The 22,182-nt window shown below is 51.2% G+C and overlaps 1 protein-coding gene across 2 annotated transcripts in view; it reads left to right on the top strand.

Annotated features, from left to right (window-relative positions):
* Window positions 1-22,182, top strand: part of LOC147693099 (laminin subunit beta-2-like) — a 251,162-nt gene that overhangs the window by 112,676 nt on the left and 116,304 nt on the right. For both annotated transcript variants that reach the window (XM_086939355.1, XM_086939354.1), the window contains exons 5-6: window positions 16,921-16,994; window positions 21,764-21,952. In XM_086939355.1, the coding sequence (XP_086795481.1) occupies window positions 16,921-16,994; window positions 21,764-21,952 (263 nt within the window). The remainder of the gene's footprint in view (window positions 1-16,920; window positions 16,995-21,763; window positions 21,953-22,182) is intronic.

Below are 22,182 nucleotides of genomic sequence, written 5' to 3'. Positions count from 1 at the left end.
GATTAGCAAGCCTGGCCAGGAGCGTGCCCACCTTATCCCTTTCGGCATGCGCTCTGATGGCGTACTGTCTGTAGTCATAGCTCCGGAGCCGTTCCGTCTCGGTGGCTACCACCTCCTTCGCCTCCATCAACCGGGCCTGCAATTCTGGTTGGGTCGGCCTACGCCGCTCCAGTTCCCTCAGCCTCTCCTCTGCACCGGCAAGTGCATTCAGCACCGACAATCGAGCATTCGAAAACCTACCCAAGCATACACCTCTCACCACCACTTTCATCGCATCCCATTCAGTGGACCTGCATGTGGCTGTACCCTCATTCTCACTGAAATACTGATCAATGCCCTGTTGGACAGCGTCACTGAATACCGAGTCCTCCAGCGTGTCGGGCCGGAGCCGCCATGTTGGAATCGCAGAACGCTCCCGCTGCCATTGGATATGCACCAGCAGAGGATTGTGATCTGAGATGGTCCTGGCCAGATACTCCGTATGAGAGACCAATGGGGCCAGGGACCTGCTACACAGTACCAAATCAATTCTAACATGGAGAGCATGGAGTGCTGAGAAAAAGGAGTAGTCTCTAACATCCCTGTGTTGTTCCCGCCACACATCCAACAGCCCCCACCTATCCTGCCAATCCTTCCTATGCATGGCTAGCTTGCGTACCGGGGAGTCAACCAGGGGAGGGTGGGATCTGTCTAAGGCCACATCCGTGATCGAATTAAAGTCCCCCCCCAATATCACAGGGCCCGCTAGGAAGGAGGCCAAGGACCCGGACAAACCATCGAAAAACCGGGCCTGATCAACATTTGGAGCATATACACAGCTGAGAAACACATCCCGACCATATAACCTCCCCTCCACCGCCACATATCTGCCCTCGGGATCCACCACTTGATGCAGCACCTGAAACGGTATCCCCGCCCTCACCCATATCAGTACCCCTCTAGCGAACGCTGAGTAAGTGGTGCCAAAAACCTGACTCCGCCATCTCTTCTGTAGTGCGGTGCATTCCTGTTTCGTTAAATGAGTCTCCTGCAACATGGCGACCTGAACCCCCCTCCTCACCAAATACGCATGCACTTTGCGGCAATTGACCATAGTTCGTAGCCCTCAGACATTCCACGTCAGGCATTTCAAGTTAGGTAACGTCCCCATATCAGCACAGAGCGATCCAGTTCAAATGCAGCCAGTCAATTCCCACACCATAGCAGTTGCCCCCCCCCAGAACAAACCATTGAAAAGAAAACTCCCCAAACCCCACTCCCCAGGACAGAGCCCACAAACCCGATGTCAGCCCCGATCCAAACCTGAAACCAAACACACATCAGACTAACCTGTGGTCGCCACCACAGAAGGCCTTAAGGGCCCTGGGGGGGTGAGTTATCGCCGACCCCGGCAAGCGGAGCCCGCGCCCCGCGCTCCCATCCCGCTATGCCAGCGCAGCACCCTGCCCCGCGACCCACCCAGATCCAACAGGATGCCACCCTCCCAAAAATCCCAAAAATGTCCAAGTCCCAATGAAAAATCAGCCATGAAAAATGTCATCAGATGTTTGGGGGGTGACCACCGGCCCCTTCGAGCTGTCCGCATCCGAAAGTTCCTCACCGGTCCGGCCGCCGTCGTCGCCAGAGTCCGTCGCTGCCAGTTCACACTCCGGCTGCGATCTCGTAATGGCCGCCGTCGCTGCAAGTGCCTCTCTCTTGTCCGCAGCCATTTGGGTCTCCCGTTTCTCTCGCTGGCGCCTATTGCGGGAGCGGATCCTTTGGGACTGCCGGACCTGAGGCGGTTTAGGCTGATCTCGTCGACTTTTGTGATTCCTGTCCGTGCCAGCTCTGTATGATTCGAACCACAGCCATGCTTCATCCGGGGTCTGAAAAAAGTGCGTGGCCCCATCCAGGATTATCCGCAGCTTGGCTGGGAAGAGCAAGGAGTACTGGATGCCCTCCTCCCTCAGTTCCATCTTCACTGCCAAAAATGATGCCCTATTCTTCTGGACCGCCTGAGTGTAGTCCCGGAAGATCGTGACCCTGCTGTTTTCCACCTCATAGGGGCCCGATGCCCGAGCTCTCTGGATTAGGAGGTCCCGGTCCTTATAATGAAGGAGCCTCACCACCATCGGTCGGGGGGGCGGCCAAGCGCTGGCGGGCGAGCCGGTACCCTGTGAGCTCGTTCCAACGTGAAGAAGGAAGTGAGTCCCTCCGTTGCCACCACAGTCCGGAACCAATCCTCCATGTAGGCCACCGCATCCTCCCCCTCAATCCGTTCCGGCAGGCCTACGACCCGCACGTTGTTCCTTCTGTTGCGGCTTTCGGCATCCTCCGCCCGTCGTTCCAGCATGTTCAGCCGGGTCAGGATGTCTGTTATCTTATGTTCCGCGGTCACCACCGCTGGTTTCAGGTCCAATAAGAGCTGTTCATGGTCCTTCACCTTATCCACCAACTTAGCGTGATCCGCTTGCAGGAGCCCCAGCCCCGTAGCGACCTGCGCAATGTCTTGCTGCAATGCCTTCTTGGTCGAGGTGATAGCATCCAATATGGCATCCAAGCGTCGGTGGAGCCTCTGCTCCTGATCCACCATCGGCGGGGGGCCCTCTCCGACCCGGGTTAGAGCGGCCATCTCCTCCTGGCCCTGCTCCGTGGTGGTCGCTCCCGCAGCAGCCGCCATCTTAGGTCGCTCCGTCGTCTCCACACGGACAGAGGGCCTCGCCAAGCCCAAGTCCCAACAACCACTGTCCAGTGGGACGTGCGTCTCAGCAATGATCGCGACAGAGTACCACCACAATGCCCGCACTCCAGGGAGCTGGAGGACCGGCGCCGCTCACCTCACAGTCACCAGGACCGGAGGGCGGGGGAGGGGGAAAGGAGTAGAGATGAGTAGTCGCCCCCAGTTGCCCCGAACAGATGCTGGGCACCGATCTCCCCACCTTCAGGACCACATCTACAGGTCCCACAGCTCCGATCTCGTAGGAGCGGACCACCCCGCCAGTCGAAGCCAATTCCGCTCAGTTTCGGTTTCCGAGGCCATCGGTCCGCGCCGCCGCCATCTTCTTCACACTCCGGGCGACACCTCAGCCGTCGTCTTACGAGGTCTCCACGGGGCCAGCGAGCCCCAAAAGTGCTTTCCGCCGCTCTCAGTGGCTCCCCAACTCTTCGTAGGCCAGTCAGGCCGACCAGGGGTCGCTCCGGGTGCTGATTTCAGGAGAATTAGCGGGACCCTGCGCGGAGCTGCAAGCTCACGCCGCCATCCCGATCGGCGTCCAAGCCACGCCCATTCATGTCGTTAATATCAGTTTAAAAACATTTGATGAATAATATTGAATAAACCTACATAACTTCATTGACTTTGTGAATCATGTCATTGATCACACGAGGAGTGCCTCATTAGGGCCTTCTTTGGAGGCCATGGTCCTTTCCAGTTCCTGCTGCACGAGCAGCTACAGACTTGTCCCACCAGCCTGGACTCCCCTCTCACAGGGGTCTCCTGGAGGGCCTTCCTGCCGGGCTGCCATGGAACCCTGTGGACTGTGCGGGCCTTGTGTAGGCCGCACGAAGGCGTCACTGAGGAACTGCCAACAGCACCACAGCCAAGTCGCTCATGCAGCCGCAAGGGGTGGCGTCTCAGAGTCTGTGTGCTCTCGCTGTCAGGACTCAGGTTCTATGCCTTCCTCAGCTGGTCTGTGGGTGAACAGTCTCCATCTGTGACCTCCGTGCTTCCCGGAGCCTGTCGTAGAGCTGCTGCCGACGTATCTCTCCAGTTATGTCCCCTCTCACAGGAACTCCGTTGAGGGCCTTGCACCTGGATTGCCACGTGACCGGGTGGGCTGTGCGGACCTTTCGAAGGCTGCGCTGAGGAGTCACTGCAGACCTCCCAACAGGGCCACAGCCAAGTCTCATGTAATCCCAAGGGTGGACAGTCCAAATGTCGGGTATGCTCTTCTTCAGCAGGCTTCAGGTTTACGGAGCACACAGAAAGTTCCTGGGTGGCTAGTCTCCCATGGCGCCAGGAGTGTCTTGTTGAACTCCAGATGTCTCTGGTGGTGCGATGCTCCTTGGATGTTCTTGCTGATGATGCACCTGGATAATGAATACAATGATTTTTTTTCTTTTTACACTTGGGCAACAAGCGGCGATCTCTTGCTTCAGTTGACTTCGTGGAGTGAGGAGGACTAGAGGGTCTTTGTGGCCACTTACGGTTATCTTCTTGCGAGTACACTTGCTAGACGTGATGTCATTGATGCCAAGCAGCCTGTGACAGCTGAGTAGATCGTCAAACTGTGGAGCATGGGGCCTGGACGCAGATCGAACTGGCCAGCAGCTTACGGTTGGTCGTCCCGCTGAGCTGTCTCCAGGGACATCTCTGCACCCCGTTGGCTGGCTTGTGTTGATAAACACCTTCTCCAGCGCTGGCACGAGTCCTCTGTCTTATCACTTGTGTCCATTTCCTTCTTGCAAACCTGTAGTGGTTGTTCACTCTGTGGCATCATGCCACTCTCCTCTCCTCCTTCACGAAGTGGCGTCCTGCCACCCTCTTCTCCTTGTCTCATGTTCGCGCCACATGGACAACTCGCTGGTCGTGTCTGGTTCTTAGGACTGTCTTTAATTTGCTGAGGACTTGTCGCAGGTCTGTCCTGTTGGCAGAACAGGCTTCTTCTCCTTGGGGACCTTTTGCGGATTTTCCCGGTGCTCCTCTACCAGGATGGCAGGTTACCTCTTCGCTCAAGGGTGTTGTCGAGTCAGCGCTATCATGACGCCTGCTTCTGCCTCCGTTCAGGCATGGTTGGCGGGGTTGGTCACTTCATGTGAGGTGCTCCTTGCTTGTGGTGCGATGTGGCATCCGGCCACGTGTTACCTGTCCTTGGATCACATGTAGCGGTGGCAGCTTGTCACCTGGAGTGTGCGACTCTCCCCTTGCCTGTCTTTGGCCACTGGCGACTCCGTCTTGAGGCAGTGTGAGGGAGGACACTCTATGCTGTATTGTCTTTGGCCCACTGTGGGGCTCAGCTGGCGCAGTGGAGATGTAGAGGCTCTCCCTGCGCCTTCAGCATTGCTTCTTCTTTCGGATAGGTCTCTCTCTCTCCTGGGCTCCTGCCCGTGCTGTCAAGTTTCTGGGTGCTAGCAACAGCACACATCGGACTCCATGCTTTTCGTCCTTCTTCAAAACGACAACAAAAGCAAAGGTGCGCCACAGAACAAGGAAAAGTATTCAATCTGTGTCCAGAGTGTATTCTTCAAAAAGTTCTTCTTTTATATAGACAGGGTTAAGACAGCAATATTGGTGAATTAAACTGCCGACGCGTTTTGTCCATACACATGGACTTCGTCAGGGCATGAACAGTATAAATGCAATAGGAAACGACAATTGAGTCAACAAGTTATACGCAGTAGCTGGTGTGGTTGAGACTTTCTTACAAACTTAATACAAGAACAGAATACCTATATTAAGCTAAATGAATATCGGTCAATTTTTTTTTCCTTTTCTATTTATTAAGATTTAATTATATATATTTTATTGTGAAATTGTTTTTTAATATACTTCGTAGTAAATTTTAAAGTGTTACATTTTATGGTGGAGTGGTGTGGCTCACTGGTTAGAGGCGGCAGACCCGGAAGCAGAGAATGGCCCGGGACCAGGGTTCAATTCCCGACGCGGCAGGGTTGTGGACCAGGGTCAGCGGACTCGATAATTCTTGCCTCGGTGCCTACTCTAACCAGGGATCACACTCGGCAACTCTGGGCATTATATTGCCTCATCTCTACAACGGCCCACCACATTCGCCGGGGATGCCTGGTTTCACCTTGAAGATACCCAGTAGGGACCATCTCACAGGGATTGCCAGGACGGGTTCCCCAGCGGTCTACAGCACCACGACGCCTCAGGGCAGCAGTGCGCTTTACAAGACACATTACATTACATTACATTACATGGTTGTAAAAAAACAATTAAAGATTTTCTTTCTTTGAAAAAAAAAAAAAAAGAATATCGGTCAAAGAATAGACCGCCTGAGCCACATGAAATATTTTAACATCCAAAGTGATATTGAATCAAGCTTTTTAGGAATCCTCAATTTGGGTAAAATACATAAGCTATGGGTCAAGTAGCCGTAACCGGGGTTCGTTCTGACGCTATCCAACGGGAGACGGGCTCGACCATATCCTCTGGCATATTGAGGCCGGTTACGGCGTACAGCTACTTCTCTTGGGCCCACGATAATTTTGGGTGGACCCAGACTCATCGGGACTTGACCCATAGCTTGTGTATTTTACCCAAATTGAGGGTTCCTGACAAGACACCTCCGACCCACACCTTTTTAACAATACCGGCACCATGGAATATTAAAGTTTCTACTCCACAGGAGCTATGTATTTTTTAACACTCACTTTTCACTCACCCCTGACCCTTCCACTCACTCATTCCTACACCATACATAGTGAACAATACTAGTGCTCCAGCGTATTAGTAGGGAGTAGCACGCCGTGTCCCGTAGAGGGACGCGAAGACCCCTGTGATGAAGCATGACACCAAGGGCCCTTTTGGCGTGTGAGGGGTATTTAAGAAACACTATGTGCTTCCAACAGAACCTTTTGCAAATAAACACCACGAAAACAAAGGTCATGATTATAACTCACTGTCGTACAAAAGTACTGAATTATACAATTGACAATAACAAACTGGAAGTAGTGGACAATTATAAGTACTTGGGAATATATTTAGATAGACGGCTCACCTTCTCCGCGCACTTCAATGACATCGAGAAGAAAGGAACAGCGCTACTCCATGCATTCAGAGGTTTATCTAAGTCGCTTAAGGGCCCCCTGTTCACCCACCTCTTAACAGTCATCAAAGCCAAGCTACTTCCAACAATAGCTTATGGCAGTGTGGTACATTGTAGAAAAAGTGCGCCGCTCTTGGACAAAATTCAAAGTAGGGTGTATAAACGCATATTCAGATTGCCATGCGACGCTCACCCGCCCAGGTACGGCTCGAATTTGGATTGAACTGTCAAACATTGCAAAAAAAATACGACACAGTTAGATTCTGGTACAATGTGTGGCTGAACCGTGAGACACAAATTAATCTTGCTATCTGGGAAGCCATGCAAGGCAACCCAAACTCCCAGTACGCAAAGTATTTAAAATCCTCCTTAGAAATCACAGCGCTGGTGTCATTGTGGCAAAAGCAGTTACCAGTGTGCTCATTCAAACAGGCTGCAAAAAAAGGCAGCTAACCGGCACTCGTTGTTTGATGATAAAACAACCCTGAGACAACGCTCACACTCCTGGATGATAATCCAATCATACAAGAATCTGGCCCCGGCACCCTATCTAGGGCTAGCCTTTTCCTCACATCTGAAATCCAAATACCTAACCCTACGAATGGGTAATTTGCCAACAAATGCTGACCAACCGGGCTGGAGGACACCAGGCTCAAAGGAGTGTAGCATGTGCGGCGCTGCGGTACAAGACCTCATTCATCTTATCTGCATTTGCCCGCAACTAGACAGTGAACGCCGGCACCTGCTCAAGGCAAAATTCAATGAACTGGGAATCCGCACATGCCGCTCAGCCATAGTCCAAGTGTTGGACTCAGCGGACCCTCAATTTATCTGTCGAACAATTAAATATGTTATCAATTTTGAAAAAAAATAGAAATTGTGTCAAGACCTACTACAAATGTGATTTTCCTGAACTTTTTAACCTGTACTTTATAGAACTTTGAATTAGCACTTACAATTTTTTTTTATATATATCAGTACCATCATTATGTTTACCTTTTAAATCAATGTTCGTTTTATTATTTTATAAGAAAGTGCTTTCTCCGATCCTTCTTAAATCAATGTTGCATCTCATATTGTAATGGTTTTTATTAACTACACAATAAAGAATGTTTTACTTACATGTGCTTCCAACCATTGTAGGTAATGCACATGACCCTTGATTTAAATAATCCGCCACGTGGTCTGGGTGCCCCTGGCGGCGCAGAGGTCAGCATGTGCACACTTCTGGTGGTCGCACCTCTCCCCTTGCACCACAGCGTGCCCCTGACTCTCCCCTGCTCCTCTGCACCCCTCTGCTTCCGGTGGGAGGGCTCGCTTGTAAAAGGTGAGGGGGTCAGGAATGGCGGCCTCTGCTCACACTCAGGGAGGGGCGCGCCCAACCCACACAGCTGCCCTTACAAAGAGGATGCGTCGGAGACCGTAGGATGGGACCGGAGGGGGAGGCAATTATCTTCATGGCTTCATCTCCCCCCACTGGTCCCACATGGAACATTCCAGGAAACACTGACTCATTTATTAATAAAAGAAAACGATAAAATAGCCCAGTGAGCCATGTTTGGCTATTTCTGGCCCCGTGTGTTTCTGCTGTGAAGCCGAACGCTGTCTGCACTGATTAGAACTTTCCATCAGAGACGGACAGGCAGTGGGGGGCCCCGGGCCCTGGGCCAGACCCTTTGTGGCCCTTTCCTGGCTTTCCACCAGAAATGGATAGGCAGCGGGGAAGTGCGCACGCGCTTTCCTTGCCCATACACTGGGGCAGATTTACAAGCCCCTTTTGCGTCACTTTTCCCATGTTAAAAATGACGCAAAAGTGGCGCAAGGGCCTTGTAAATAAACCCCACTGTGTATACTGCTCTCATAACAGCTCTTCTTCAAACTGCAGTATATAGTCCTTACCCCATCACGTCCCCGTGGTACCCGGCCTAGTAGGCAGGCAGGCCTCGATCTGGTGCTTTCACCCTAAAGTGCCGGCTGCAGGTTCCCCTCCAGACTCTGCTGACCCTGCCCCAGCCCTAACCGCCTCGCAATAAATTGTGCCGGACCGTGCACCAGTGCCCCAATCCAGCTGGCTGTGATACTGTCACGACACGTAGAAAACGTCAATGGTTGCAAGAGCTTGGCAAAGTCCTGATGCTGTTATTAATCCGATAATACCGATGGCTAACACTTTGTAGGCAACGCTGAGACTCCTCAGCCAACCAGAACACGTAGATTGCGGGCATTAACTACTATTATTGCCTCTATTCTGGGTTGCGTTAGAGTGTGGGGCAGGGACTACAGGTGACGTGGCTCTCTGCATGGGTTAGGGTGAGATTAGGGCATGGGTGCCAACCCAATTAACGCTCAAATGCTGTTGGCCGTTAACAGTTGTTAATGCACTTTACATCAGTAAGTACCATCATCGCCTTCTACTTGTGGCTATAATTGTGTGGTGCGCAATTAGCATCACTGAACACCATCTGCAGAGGCCTGAGGGCATTAATCATTGTTAAAGCCCTGAAGAATGAAAAGTAACGGTTAATCGGTTGTGTTACGTAGTGCATCGTGATGAGACTGAGGCTATGTCATTAGAGTGTCGCGGTGCGTAACGCTACTATGGCCACGCAGATGGGGGGCCCCCAACACTGTCGCTCGAAAGGAGGTGGGGGCGAGCCAGACTGGTCCAGAAGACATCCAGGCGTCCCCTGCCCGTATCTGCAAGGCCGCCCTCAGTACTGGCAGTAGAGGGCGCGCCTACGGTTACCTACTTTACCCTTCGTCGTCCCCCAGGAATGCCTCATTCTCTGGGGTGCGTGAAAAGCGCCAATGGGACGTCATAGCTACTAGGACTGGTGGGGGTTGGGGCATTCTAATGACAGACTCCCTCCTTATCAAGACAGACAGACGGTGAAGAAGTGATCTTACCCCTGAGTGCAGGATATTACCATGAGGGGCGGGGCTGTTCAACCACTGCTACGTAGGCACTGACGCTGTCACGTAAGCGGTGACGTCATAAAGACTTGGTGATTCTGTGCTGGAATGCAGGGAGGCTGGAAGGAGTGCGGAGGGCAAATACTCGAGGCAGCGCCTAGAGGGGAAGCTAGGAGGCGCTCGCAGTGTCCAGAAGTGGAGCTACGAGGCAGCGAGGAGGCACTTGCAGCGCCTAGAGGGGCAGCGAGGAGGCACTGGCAGTGCCCAGAGGGGCAGCGGGGAGGCACTTGCAGCGCCTAGAGGGGCAGCTAGGAGGCACTGGCAGTGCCTAGAGTGCCAGCGAGGAGGCACTGGCAGCGCCTAGAGGGGCAGCGAGGAGGCACTGGCAGCGCATAAAGGAGCAGCTAGGAGGCACTGGCAGCGCCTAGAGGGGCAGCAAGGAGGCACTGGCAATGCATAGAGAGGCAGCTAGGAGGCACTGGCAGCGCCTAGAGGGGCAGCAAGGAGGCACTGGCAATGCATAGAGGGGCAGCTAGGAGGCACTGGCAGCGCATAGAGGGGCAGCAAGGAGGCACTAGCAGCGCCTAGAGGGGCAGCTACACTGGCAGCACCTAGAGGGGCAGCGAGGGGGCACTGGCAGCGCCTAGAGGGGCAGCTACACTGACAGGGCCTAGAGGAGCAGCTAGGAGGCACTGGCAGTGCCTAGAGGGCCAGCGAGGAGGCACTGGCAGCGCCTAGAGGGGCAGCGAGGAGGCACTGGCAGCCATAAAGGAGCAGCTAGGAGGCACTGGCAGCACCTAGAGGGGCAGCTACACTGGCAGCACCTAGAGGGGCAGCGAGGAGGCACTGGCAGCGCCTAGAGGGCCAGCGAGGAGGCACTGGCAGCGCCTAGAGGGGCAGCTCGGAGGCACTGGCAGCGCATAAAGGAGCAGCTCGGAGGCACTGGCAGCACCCAGAGAGGCAGCTAGGAGGCACTGGCAGCGCCTAGAGGGCCAGCGAGGAGGCACTGGCAGCGCCTAGAGGGGCAGCAAGGAGGCACTGGCAATGCATAGAGAGGCAGCTAGGAGGCACTGGCAGCGCCTAGAGGGGCAGCAAGGAGGCACTGGCAATGCATAGAGGGGCAGCTAGGAGGCACTGGCAGCGCCTAGAGGGGCAGCTAGGAGGCACTGGCAGCGCCTAGAGGGCCAGCGAGGAGGCACTGGCAGCGCCTAGAGGGGCAGCAAGGAGGCACTGGCAATGCATAGAGAGGCAGCTAGGAGGCACTGGCAGCGCCTAGAGGGGCAGCAAGGAGGCACTGGCAATGCATAGAGGGGCAGCTAGGAGGCACTGGCAGCGCCTAGAGGGGCAGCTAAGAGGCACTGGCAATGCATAGAGAGGCAGCTAGGAGGCACTGGCAGCGCCTAGAGAGGCAGCTAGGAGGCACTGGCAGCGCCGAGAGGGGCAGCAAGGAGGCACTGGCAATGCATAGAGGGGCAGCTAGGAGGCACTGGCAGCGCCTAGAGGGGCAGCTAGGAGGCACTGGCAGTGCCTAGAGGAGCAGCTAGGAGGCACTGGCAGTGCCTAGAGGGGCAGCAAGGAGGCACTGGCAGCGCCTAGAGGGGCAGCAAGGAGGCACTGGCAATGCATAGAGGGGCAGCTAGGAGGCACTGGCAGTGCCTAGAGGAGCAGCTAGGAGGCACTGGCAGCGCCTAGGGGGCAGCAAGGAGGCACTGGCAGTGCCTAGAGGGGCAGCAAGGAGGCACTGGCAGCGCCTAGAGGGGCAGCTAGGAGGCACTGGCAGCGCCTAGAGGGGCAGCAAGGAGGCACTGGCAATGCATAGAGGGGCAGCTAGGAGGCACTGGCAGCGCCTAGAGGGGCAGCTAAGAGGCACTGACAATGCATAGAGAGGCAGCTAGGAGGCACTGGCAGCGCCTAGAGGGGCAGCAAGGAGGCACTGGCAATGCATAGAGGGGCAGCTAGGAGGCACTGGCAGCGCCTAGAGGGGCAGCTAGGAGGCACTGGCAGTGCCTAGAGGAGCAGCTAGGAGGCACTGGCAGTGCCTAGAGGGGCAGCAAGGAGGCACTGGCAGTGCCTAGAGGGGCAGCAAGGAGGCACTGGCAGCGCCTAGAGGGGCAGCTAGGAGGCACTGGCAGCGCCTAGAGGGGCAGCAAGGAGGCACTGGCAATGCATAGAGGGGCAGCTAGGAGGCACTGGCAGCGACTAGAGGGGCAGCAGGGAGGCACTGGCAGTGCCTAGAGGGGCAGCAAGGAGGCACTGGCAGCGCCTAGAGGGGCAGCTAGGAGGCACTGGCAGCGCCTAGAGGAGCAGCGAGGAGGCACTGGCAGTGCCTAGAGGGGCAGCTAAGAGGCACTGGCAGCGCCTAGAGGAGCAGCGAGGAGGCACTGGCAGCGCCTAGAGGGGCAGCTAAGAGGCACTGGCAGCGCCCAGAGGGGCAGCGAGGAGGCACTGGCAGCGCCTAGAGGGCCAGCTAGGAGGCACTGGCAGCGCCTAGAGGGGCAGCGAGGAGGCACTGGCAATGCATAGAGGTGCAGCAAGGAGGCACTGGCAGCGCCTAGAGGAGCAGCTAGGAGGCACTGGCAGCGCATAAAGGAGCAGCTAGGAAGCCCTGGCAGCGCCTAGAGGAGCAGCTGCGAGGGACTGGCAGCGCCTAGAGGGACAGCTAGGAGGCACCAGCAGCGCCTAGAGGGGCCGCGAGGAGGCCCGGGCACTGCAGTGCCTAGAGGTGAAACTATGAGGCACTGATAGTGCCTAGAGGGGCAGATGAGTGAAGACCCTAGAAAAGGAAACCCCAAAGCGGGGGGGGCACTGGTTTATCAGAAGATGTAGGCCTTCGTTTTCTGGACCGGTCTCCGCTGCTTTAACCCGGAGCCGGCCCGGGGCAGACGCCTTCCCTCATCACTAGAGGCGGTGACTGGGGACAAGTTACCAAGGCACGGATCTGAGCCAATCACTGCAGGGTTCAGGTGACCCCGGTGCACTCATGGTGATCGTTCCTGTTTCAGAATTAAAGCCAGCGAGAGGGTAATAGTGCCCGCTTCTCCCCCATCCTCTCGCCCCACGAGGGCACAGCGCGGGATTAAATACCGGGGGTTTCATGGCCACCTCCGAGCACACACTGGAGGAAGAACCTGTGAGTGACCCCCAACAATCCAGGAAAGAAGAGGGGGCGCGCCCCCCGCTCCTGGCCATGGGTGTGACAGGAGCCGACAGGTGCAGCGGGGTCACTCTGCAGAGGAAGGAGCAGAGGGGGTTAAAAACACTTTAATATTTCCAGCACGGAACTGGACCCGAATATTTTTCCGCAAACTTTGGTAAAACAGCTGAGCCCTGTTTGTCCGTCTATGAGCCACATTTGTAATAACCAAAAAATAAGCGTCCATTTCAAAGAGAGGAGGTTTCTTATTGGCACAAGCTGCGATTCTCCCGGTCTCGGGTTCAGTTCAAGGCGCGTCCTCAGCGCGCCACTCAATTCACGGCTTCACCTATTTTCTAGACAGGACTGGACTACAGACAATAACACAACGCGCCTTTCCCCAGTTTCAACATCTCAGACCCTCCTGTCCTGCCCCACTATGGACAGAAGCGCCTCGAAGCCTCCCCGTCCCAGAGTGGAGAGTAAAGAAAGCCACAGGAAGGTCAGAGTTCACCACTGCCAGGTACGCATTGGCATCACAGCAACGCGATGCCGCTGGGTGGCGCTGTGAGACAATGGAGGCCCAGAAGACCAACAGCGTACTAGAGCTCTTCCCAGGTAAACACTGACGTCATAGCAAGCAGGTGCCGCTAGGTGGCGCTATGAGACAATGGAGGCCAACGGTCTAGAGCTTTGCTACCTCAGGAGCAGAGCTTCATTTGTAAAAAAAAAAATAAGTGCCATGGCTCTCGCCAGTAGCCCACTGCAGCTCAAACCGCCATTGCCCCTGCCATGCTGCCAGTGATGGTAGCAACCCATCTACTAACCATCACACTCCTAGGGGCATATTAACAAGGGCCAAATCTCCACTTTTTAAAGCCAAAAAAGCAGAGATAATATTATCGCCCTATCTGCAAGGGGATGGTACATGCATTAGCGCATGTTAGCACCCGTTTTCCGATGCCTCGCTTTGCATCTCTAATGAAATGCAAAGTGGGCGTCACTGGGCAGTACTGCTTGTAAATTATCGCTGATGTTCACATTGCGATATTTACAAGGAGGACCACACATTTTAGCAGACATTAGTTTTTGGCGAAACCACGTTTTTTGCCAAAAACTAACGTCTGCTAAAATGCAGACCTAGCTATACTTAACATTGGGGGTGGATTATGGTGATACAACCACAGGGTCGTATCAGCAAGGTTATCGCCGTTTTCCATGGAACATTGCTGAAAAACCAGCGATGTTCCATGGAAAACATTGCTATCGCTGGAATAATCATCACCATTGCGCTATGCGTTATTAATACAGCGCTAGCATGGCTTGAATTATCAGCGATAGCTGGCGATAACAATTTTCGCGCTGAGGCAGGCCAGCGATAATTATCGCTGCCACTTGATAATATACCTCTTACAAGTGTGACAATTCAGAGTATTCCAGTCCCCCAAAGCTTTAAGATTAGCTAGAGCGGTACCTCATATTTTATTTATTTACTAGCAGCCCGCCCCGACGTTGTCCGGGGGCAATCAGGCTTGCTGGTATTCCACCCGCCGACATGTAATTGCACTGGTCCCGTACTTTTAAGCAGAGTTTTGGGCCCTGGTACTTATTCTTAACTCTGCTTAACCCCAGGCTCACTTCCATTCCCACGTTGTCCGGAGGCAATCAGGCTTGCTCCCAGTCGCCGAAACCCAGGCCCCCAACACCTCCTCACCCAAGTTCACCGCCACCTTCAGTACCCCCAATCTTCCCCACACGCCCTGCTCCCTAACACTGTGGCCACGCATCCGACACTGAAAACGAACAAAGCCAGTATACACACCTCGCTGCAGCGCTAAAGTTTACCTGTCATCCCGCTCCAGTCCGCCTTACTTTACCGCTCCTCCCCGCAGTTCACGTACCTTAGGCCGCTCCAGTGTGGAAAGTTCTCCGCTCCTCCCTGCGCTGTTGTCCGCCGCCGCTGCAGGCCAGTCCTCCTTACTTCACCGCTCCTCCCCGCGGTTCACGTACCGCAGGCCGCTCCAATGTGGCTAAGTTTTCTGCTCTTCCCCGCGCTGTTGTCCGCCGCTCCTCCCCGCGGTCCTGTCCGCCTCTCCTCCTTGCGCTCCCGTCCTCCGATGATGATGTCAGCACGTACGTGGTTAGCGCACACGGCCGGCGCTACTTCGAAGGGACTACATTTTTTTATTGTAAATTTTTTAAGTAACGTATATATATATTTTTTTATATAGCCTATGTCCATCTACTGGACCTCCCCTTTCCAACGCTGTATTGGGTGTTGCGATTGGTGGTGTATTTTTGAATTTACCTGGCTCAAAGGACACAGTTCTCTCTTCATAATAGTAGTATAGATTTAATGCATATTTATATAGCGCAAACTTTACCCGAAGGTGTCAGAGCGCTGTACAGTAGAACCAGTTACATGAGAGGAATGGTACAAAATAGGATGTTACAAAAAATAAACAGGAGACCAGAAGAGGTAGAGTAAAACAATAGAGGCAATAAAACAATATCAAACACAGCAATTAAGGGTGGGGAATGAACACGAAAACATAAAAAATTTACAACGATGAACTAACTTCATAGAGGGGTCTGAGAATGAGGGTATTAGTTCTGGAAGTTTCTTTGGAAGAGAAGAGATTTGAGGTCAGCTTTGAAGATCCGGGTAGAGGTGGTGGTGCAGAGCACCGGAGGAAGCGAGTTCCAGATTCTCACCACATTACCTGAGAACGATGGAGCCATCGATCTTTCCCTTTTGAAGGAGTGGGGCTCAAGCAGAAGCTTTTCCGCATTCTGAGAAGGTCTCGAGCCTGCAGACATTTTCAGTTTATTCACCAGATAACGAGGGGAGGAAGTGTGAAGGTTTTGGGGGTGATGCATGCCGTTTTGTAAATAGATCTTGCCTCGATGGGAAGCCATCAAGAGACGGGATAGGAGAGATGTGGTCACTTCATTTGGACCCTGAAATAAAGCGAGCTGCTGAATGTAGGACGGATTTGAGGGGGAAGAGGTGAGATTTGGGGAGGCACGTCAGAAGGGAATTGCAGTAATCCAGTCTAGAGAGAACTAGCGATTGGACCAATTTTTTAGGTCTTTCTCCGGGAAGAACCTACGGATCCCCCACAGAAGGCGCAGCTGGTAACATGCGTTCTTGGCAATGGGATTGATGTGTGAGATTAGTTTGAGTCTTTTGTCAAGTGTGACACCTAGGGATTTAGCGCTGTCGACAATGATGGGTTTATTGTTCAGTAAATTAAGCTGATCCATCCAAGATTGAACAGGAGGGGAGAGAGAGGTAGATGGTAGGAGGAATTCAGTTTTGGAGGGATTGAGAATGAGTTGGTGAACTAACATCCAGTTGTGAATAGAGTTGAAAGTAGAGTTGAGTAGTGAGAGATCATGTGCGGAAGACATCTTGAGGTAGATTTGAGTGTAATCCGCATAGAGATGGTAGAGGATTCCAGATTTGCTTAGGAGGTTCCCTAATGGTTCCAGATAAAGATTAAGCAAAGTGGGTGCCAGTATAGAACCTTGAGGGACGCCCTAACCTACCGCCAATGGAGACGAAAGACTGTTCGCTATTTTGATAATTTGGGATCTGTCTGAGAGGAATGAGGTAAACCATTTAAGCACAGTGCCTTCCACGCCCATCATCTGTTGAAGAGTGTTATGGGGAGTGTTGTGATTAACAGTGTCAAAGGCTGCAGAGAGGTCAAGAAGAATCAGAAGACATTTTTTAATGTATATTGAATTTATAATTTACTGTGGTTGTGGTCATCCTTAATTAGCCAGACACTGCCATCTTGTGGCAGACTGTCACAAGCGCATGTGTTAACAATTAAGTGCCGGTGCCCTGCACTGGAGACCACTGGTTCAAAGTAAGCACTGCCTGGGAGAGGACAGATAGCAGAGTGTAACCTACTGCTGTCTGCAAGGGAAGTCCCAGTTATTACCCAAAAATGGCTGATAATGCTGTAAAGTTTTATACTTTTCACCCGCTGCTCCTGCACGGATTGCAACAGGCACTTAACCTACTGAGATATGCGAGTAACAGACATTACCCCTTGCCTCGCAACTGTTGACACATCCCTTTTTTTTCACACACAGGTGTTTCGGAGGTCAGCATTCAACTGGACCTGGAGGCCGAATTTCACTTCACCCATCTCATCATGACGTTTAAGGTAAGATTAAGATTTCATGTTAGAGATTCTCGTGTCTGTTCTCTCACCTCTCTTGCTTTCCTTGGTTCAGCTGAAGCTGTTCATGTGAAAGGTAAGTCATGCAAAGCGCCAGTATTTTGTATTTGTATTTGTGTTTAATCACGTGTTCTACTGTTGGGAAGAAACATTTTAATAAAAAGGTGCTTGATTAATGGGCTCTAAAAGCCCTGAGTGTGGCTATTGTCCTTCTGGGCAAAAACACCTATTGATGGACAGAATGCAGAACAATGTCATACATTCACCCCAGTACAGAGATCTGGGCCTAAATCCATCGTTTTTTTGCTCACCATGCCATTCCAGTTTGGACCCAGCCATATGCAAATCAGTCCTGACCCTGCGCCCAATGGGAACAGTCCAGCCCGAACTGATAGGCCAGAAATCTGGACCAGAAACAAGCGTCCTAGTGCCGGTTTCGTGGTTTCACCCCTCTTCAGCCAGGATAGCTTGACTCCAGAGGTATGGAGAGCACGGGACCCACGTCTCATGGAGGCCGTGGCTAGTGTCCTTTTAGGGGCAGCCTCATGGATGCTAAGGCTAGTGTTCTTCTGGGTCAGCCTTGTGGAGGCCGTGGCTAGGGTCCTTCAGGGGTCACCCTCTCCGAGGCTTCTCACGCGGTGACAGTAGGGCCTCTAGGGCAGGACTACTTTCAGTAACTCAATCCCTGTGCCCAGCCCTCCTTCCATGAAGACTGGGGGTTCCTGAAACTCCTGAAAGTCTGAGTCAGTGAGCCTTACTCTGCAATATCTGGACTCTTCATCCCCAGTACTTCCACCTTCATCATTTCTGCACCAGTGCCCCAGAGTGGGTCTAATTGGAATCCCTCTCTCCTCAGCATCTGCTCTCTCGTCATCATCACAGTAGGATGTTGAGCATCAATTGTGTCTTCTCCACCCAGCTCTTCAGTGTCACCCACAGTGGGGACATTTCAAATACTCTTGTCCAACTTTAGCTCTATCATCATTATCGCCCTATGGTATCCATATTAACACCTTAGCTGCGTGTAAACATTTCTCCCCAGTGCTGCGCTGTCCATTAGAACTAGTGCTGAATGGACGTTCAATGGTCGTGCGCAGCACTGGGGAGGTAGCGCTGCTGACGACCATTGGCCGTCAGCAGCACTTAAGGGGTTAAAGTCCCTTATTCTCCAATATTCACTGTGCCTCCAATATGACGCGGCAGTGTGAATATTGTCAGTGATGTACAAAGCCATTTTGTGGTTGCAAACAATGGGGCCGATTTCAGAACTAATCTGAGACAAAATCATAAACTTACCACTTTTGGTATTCACAGAAGGCATTTAGTAGTCTTAAGTTAGGATTTTGTCTTAAGTTAAACTTAAGTTAAACTTACATTTGTCTTAAGACAAAAGCCTAACTTAAGACAAAGTCCTAATTTAAGACTACTAAATGCCTTCTGTGAATACTAAAAGTAGTAAGTTTAGGATTTTGTCTCAGATTAGTTCTGTGAGTCAGTCCCCCTGTGACTTAAAAAGTCACAAGGGTTGTGACAAAAACGGCCTTTTGCTGTTTTCCAAACTCATTTTGGAGTTCTGTAAAACCTTTCCAAATAGAAAAATGGGTTTACCGAATCGTAATTACGAACGGACATAAAATGAGGGTTCTTTCCTAACTGCGATTCACGATGAGATGAATCAATGCTTTGTTACCACAATTGTGGTTGCAAACCATTGAAGAGTTACTGAGTCCTCAAAAGAAGTGATAACCCATTCGCAAAGGAGAATCTGTGCTCGTTGAACATCTTCCCTTTTCGAAATTGAATACGGTGGCCTTGGAGGAAGCAAACAGTGGTCCAAGGGCATAGGTCTATGAGAAGTGGACCTCTGCTTGCCCCCCTGATGCGTTCACAAACAGGAAACATGTTTTTTTTTAGGAACACAGCTGCTTCATAATTATAAATAAAAATGTTTTCCATTTTGGAATGCAAACGCAGGGGTGGTGGTCTTCTGTCCCAAGCAGGACACCATCCCCCTGTCTGTAGCTAACACTGGGAGGTGTAAATGGTGACCTGCCACCTTAACGTGTATTTGGCAAGTCATTGTTCAACCCTGTGTGACTGGAGATTTTGCAACGCACCCAATATTAGCACGTACGTCGTATTGCAGGATTACAGACTCATCGTAAAAAAGTCGGTGCTCAATTTGTGACCACATTTTGCGACCGGTCTCTTTGTACATTTGGCACAGTGTGTGTATATTCTGAATTCCCTGTGCCCCTACATTAGTTCTGTCTTGATGTAGCCCTATGGTGTGTGTGCATGCACATTCCCTATCTATGGTTCTCCGACATTAGATATAGTTTCAATGTGTGCGTACAAGTGTGTGTGTGCTGGTCGTGTTTGGGGAGTAACATTTTGTTACTCCCCAATGGTGGGCCAAGGTGATGTCAATTAGACACACCCAGTCTCTAGACTGGCCTTCTGGGCTGTTGCTGCTCCGGGCTACTGGTCCTCTTCAGTGGGGGGTAACAGTGCACCATCTTGGAATTATTAAGCCCTCTCATTTCACTGCATAAGTTATAGCTTTCCTTCTGGGTGCTTTATGTCTCAAGCTGCTAACTTCAGCTTTTGTTCTCCGCGGTGGGCACCTTGATTACCAAACCCACAATATCGGTGCGACAGAATATCGAGGACAAAGTATTGAAAAAAAAATATCGACAGGTAAGTAAGTCCATATTTGCTATTCCTAACTCCACATATATGCACCTACATGGTAAATATTCTTCATGGTACATAGATGTGAACTTAGTAATAGTAAATCCACACTTCCCTATATACACATACCTTTCGATATTTGGTCCCTCAACATTCTTGTACCAGCGTATTGTTGGTGCTGATATTCAGTATTACAACCGTTCTCTGTGTCGACAGTAGAGGAGTCCCCTCACATTTGGTATGGTTCTGCTGTTAGTGGTCTATTTTCATTTTTGGTTTGGTAGTTCGCTGTTATGCTAGCCTGGCTGTAGGTTGTTGGGTCAATCTTAGAGCAGGAACACACTTGTGGGTGTAACCAAGCGCTCTATAGATAAAATTATTATTATTATCATTTCATTCAGTGTTATCTCCAGTCGGCCGATAATGTCATTCAGGGTTGTCGAATGGTCGATGTCCTATTCTCTTCACCCTAGAAGATTCCCTGCAATACCCTTAACATCTCTCTTTTCTGTTCATCTTTGACCTGACTTGTCTTCCGAACCTTATTCCACCCTCGCTTCTTGAAATGCTGCTTAACCACATCTCCACCACTCTTTGTTCCTGAGGACTCTCAACTGTGGAGGCCTCTGTCTCCAACCTGGTGTAGTCTCATTGTACCTGATTTTCCGCAGTGATTTCTTTTTGCTCAGTAGACCCCGCCACAATGTGAAAATTGCCATAATTACAGCTCGTTTAGAGGTCTGGGCTTCATTTCATCAGAAATCGAATAACAGGAAGTCATATGAGGATCAAGAGATTCTGTGCTCATCACACTGGTCATTAATATGTACACATGGAAGACACTGTAGAGAGAATGCAAATAGGATGACCCAACCACATTGAGTTAAGATGCTTTGTTTCACTAGACCAATTTTGACAATATTCCATGGTCATCAGAGCTTCTGAGGACAGATGGGTAGACTTCCCTAGAACGCCAACACTGTGGTCTTTCCTGTAAGTAAAATTCAAAACTATTACTGCATGATTTAGGAGCGGAAGGTGGTCCATGTGCAGGACATTACACTCCCCAAGTACGCCCGCTAGGTCGCTTCTGAGTCAAGAGTTAGGAAGAAGGTATCAGGACGTTTTTAGCCTTCGGGCAATTCTCACAAGGAGATGAACAGCAATTGCCTGGAAGTCCATTGACGGACCATTGGTGGTGCTCCAGACCAATGACTTAAACCATGTGCATCATGCAGATGTGCCATACATCTGCAACTGCGAGGGACCATTGGGCCGATGGTCTCTTGTAGAGTGGAGTGTCCTACTACAACCATTGCCACACACCTCCAACGATGGCCCTGCATGAGTTACTTAGGAGAAGGGTCCCAGGGTGTTGCTCGGATTACCACGAAGTGGCGCAAGTCTGATACTTGCAGGTTGATGGGTCCACGATGGATAACAAGAGATGAGTTGAAATGATGATTTCTACCCCGTTGATGTTGCCTCTTCTCACTACCAGCCTAACAGATGGTGCTGGACTTGTGAGTGGATTCTAACTGGAATTAATACTGCAAACTCTGAAATCCTTTCTCCTTGAGATGTTTCTGCTTTGCTGCTAAAGATATATTAAATGTTTTGATCTGCATGTCATGAAGTACTGGACACTTCAAATTCAATGATGAAGATGGTTCACAAAGAGCTACATCTCCTGGTTCACTCCCACAGAATAACCGAGCCAATGCCTCTCCCCCTATAAATATTAATTTGGGATCACTACATTGTGAAGTATTGGGAGTCTAATGTTTGTTTCTTGTTTTGTTGGCATCATGTTTTTGTAACCAATTGACTGCTGATATTTTGTGAACTCTTGTTTTTTCATATCTACAGTTTCATACTTCATTTGGTCAATTTCTTAAGTAGCATATTCATTCTATTTCAAGTTTCTTATCCTATTTTATATATTTGGTTTTTGCACATAATTTTTTACTTTTGCCATGAGTTTTGCTTTCTTCTACTTACGAGAGATGTACACGTTTCAGTACAAATTCTCATCTTCTGCCTTCATCTTGCCTTTCCAGACCTTCAGACCGGCAGCCATGTTGGTGGAGCGCTCTGCGGACTTTGGCCGCACGTGGCAGGTGTACCGCTACTTTGCTCAAGATTGTGCAGGCGTTTTCCCCGGCATCTCTCGCAGTCCCTTGCGGAAGGTGGATGATGTTGTCTGTGAATCACGTTACTCTGATATTGAACCTTCCACCGAGGGAGAGGTGAGAAATGGAAAAGAGGCTGTTGATATATATGTGTTTTTGTGCTGATAAGTTCATACATGTATGTTTTCTCAAAGGCACTTTTATCAACCAGAGAACATTAATGGGCAAAGAGCCCTGGAAGGAGTTTCAGATAAAGTTGCAACAGGGTAGGTACATCATGGCGAAGTTTGTTCTAAATAAGATATCTTATTCAGTAACACTAATGACCAGATAGTCAATCCAACTGA

The sequence above is a fragment of the Lissotriton vulgaris genome, chromosome 9 (assembly GCF_964263255.1).
Source record: "Lissotriton vulgaris chromosome 9, aLisVul1.2, whole genome shotgun sequence".
Classification (NCBI taxonomy): domain Eukaryota; kingdom Metazoa; phylum Chordata; class Amphibia; order Caudata; family Salamandridae; genus Lissotriton; species Lissotriton vulgaris.
This window is presented reverse-complemented; position numbering and strand designations above follow the sequence as displayed.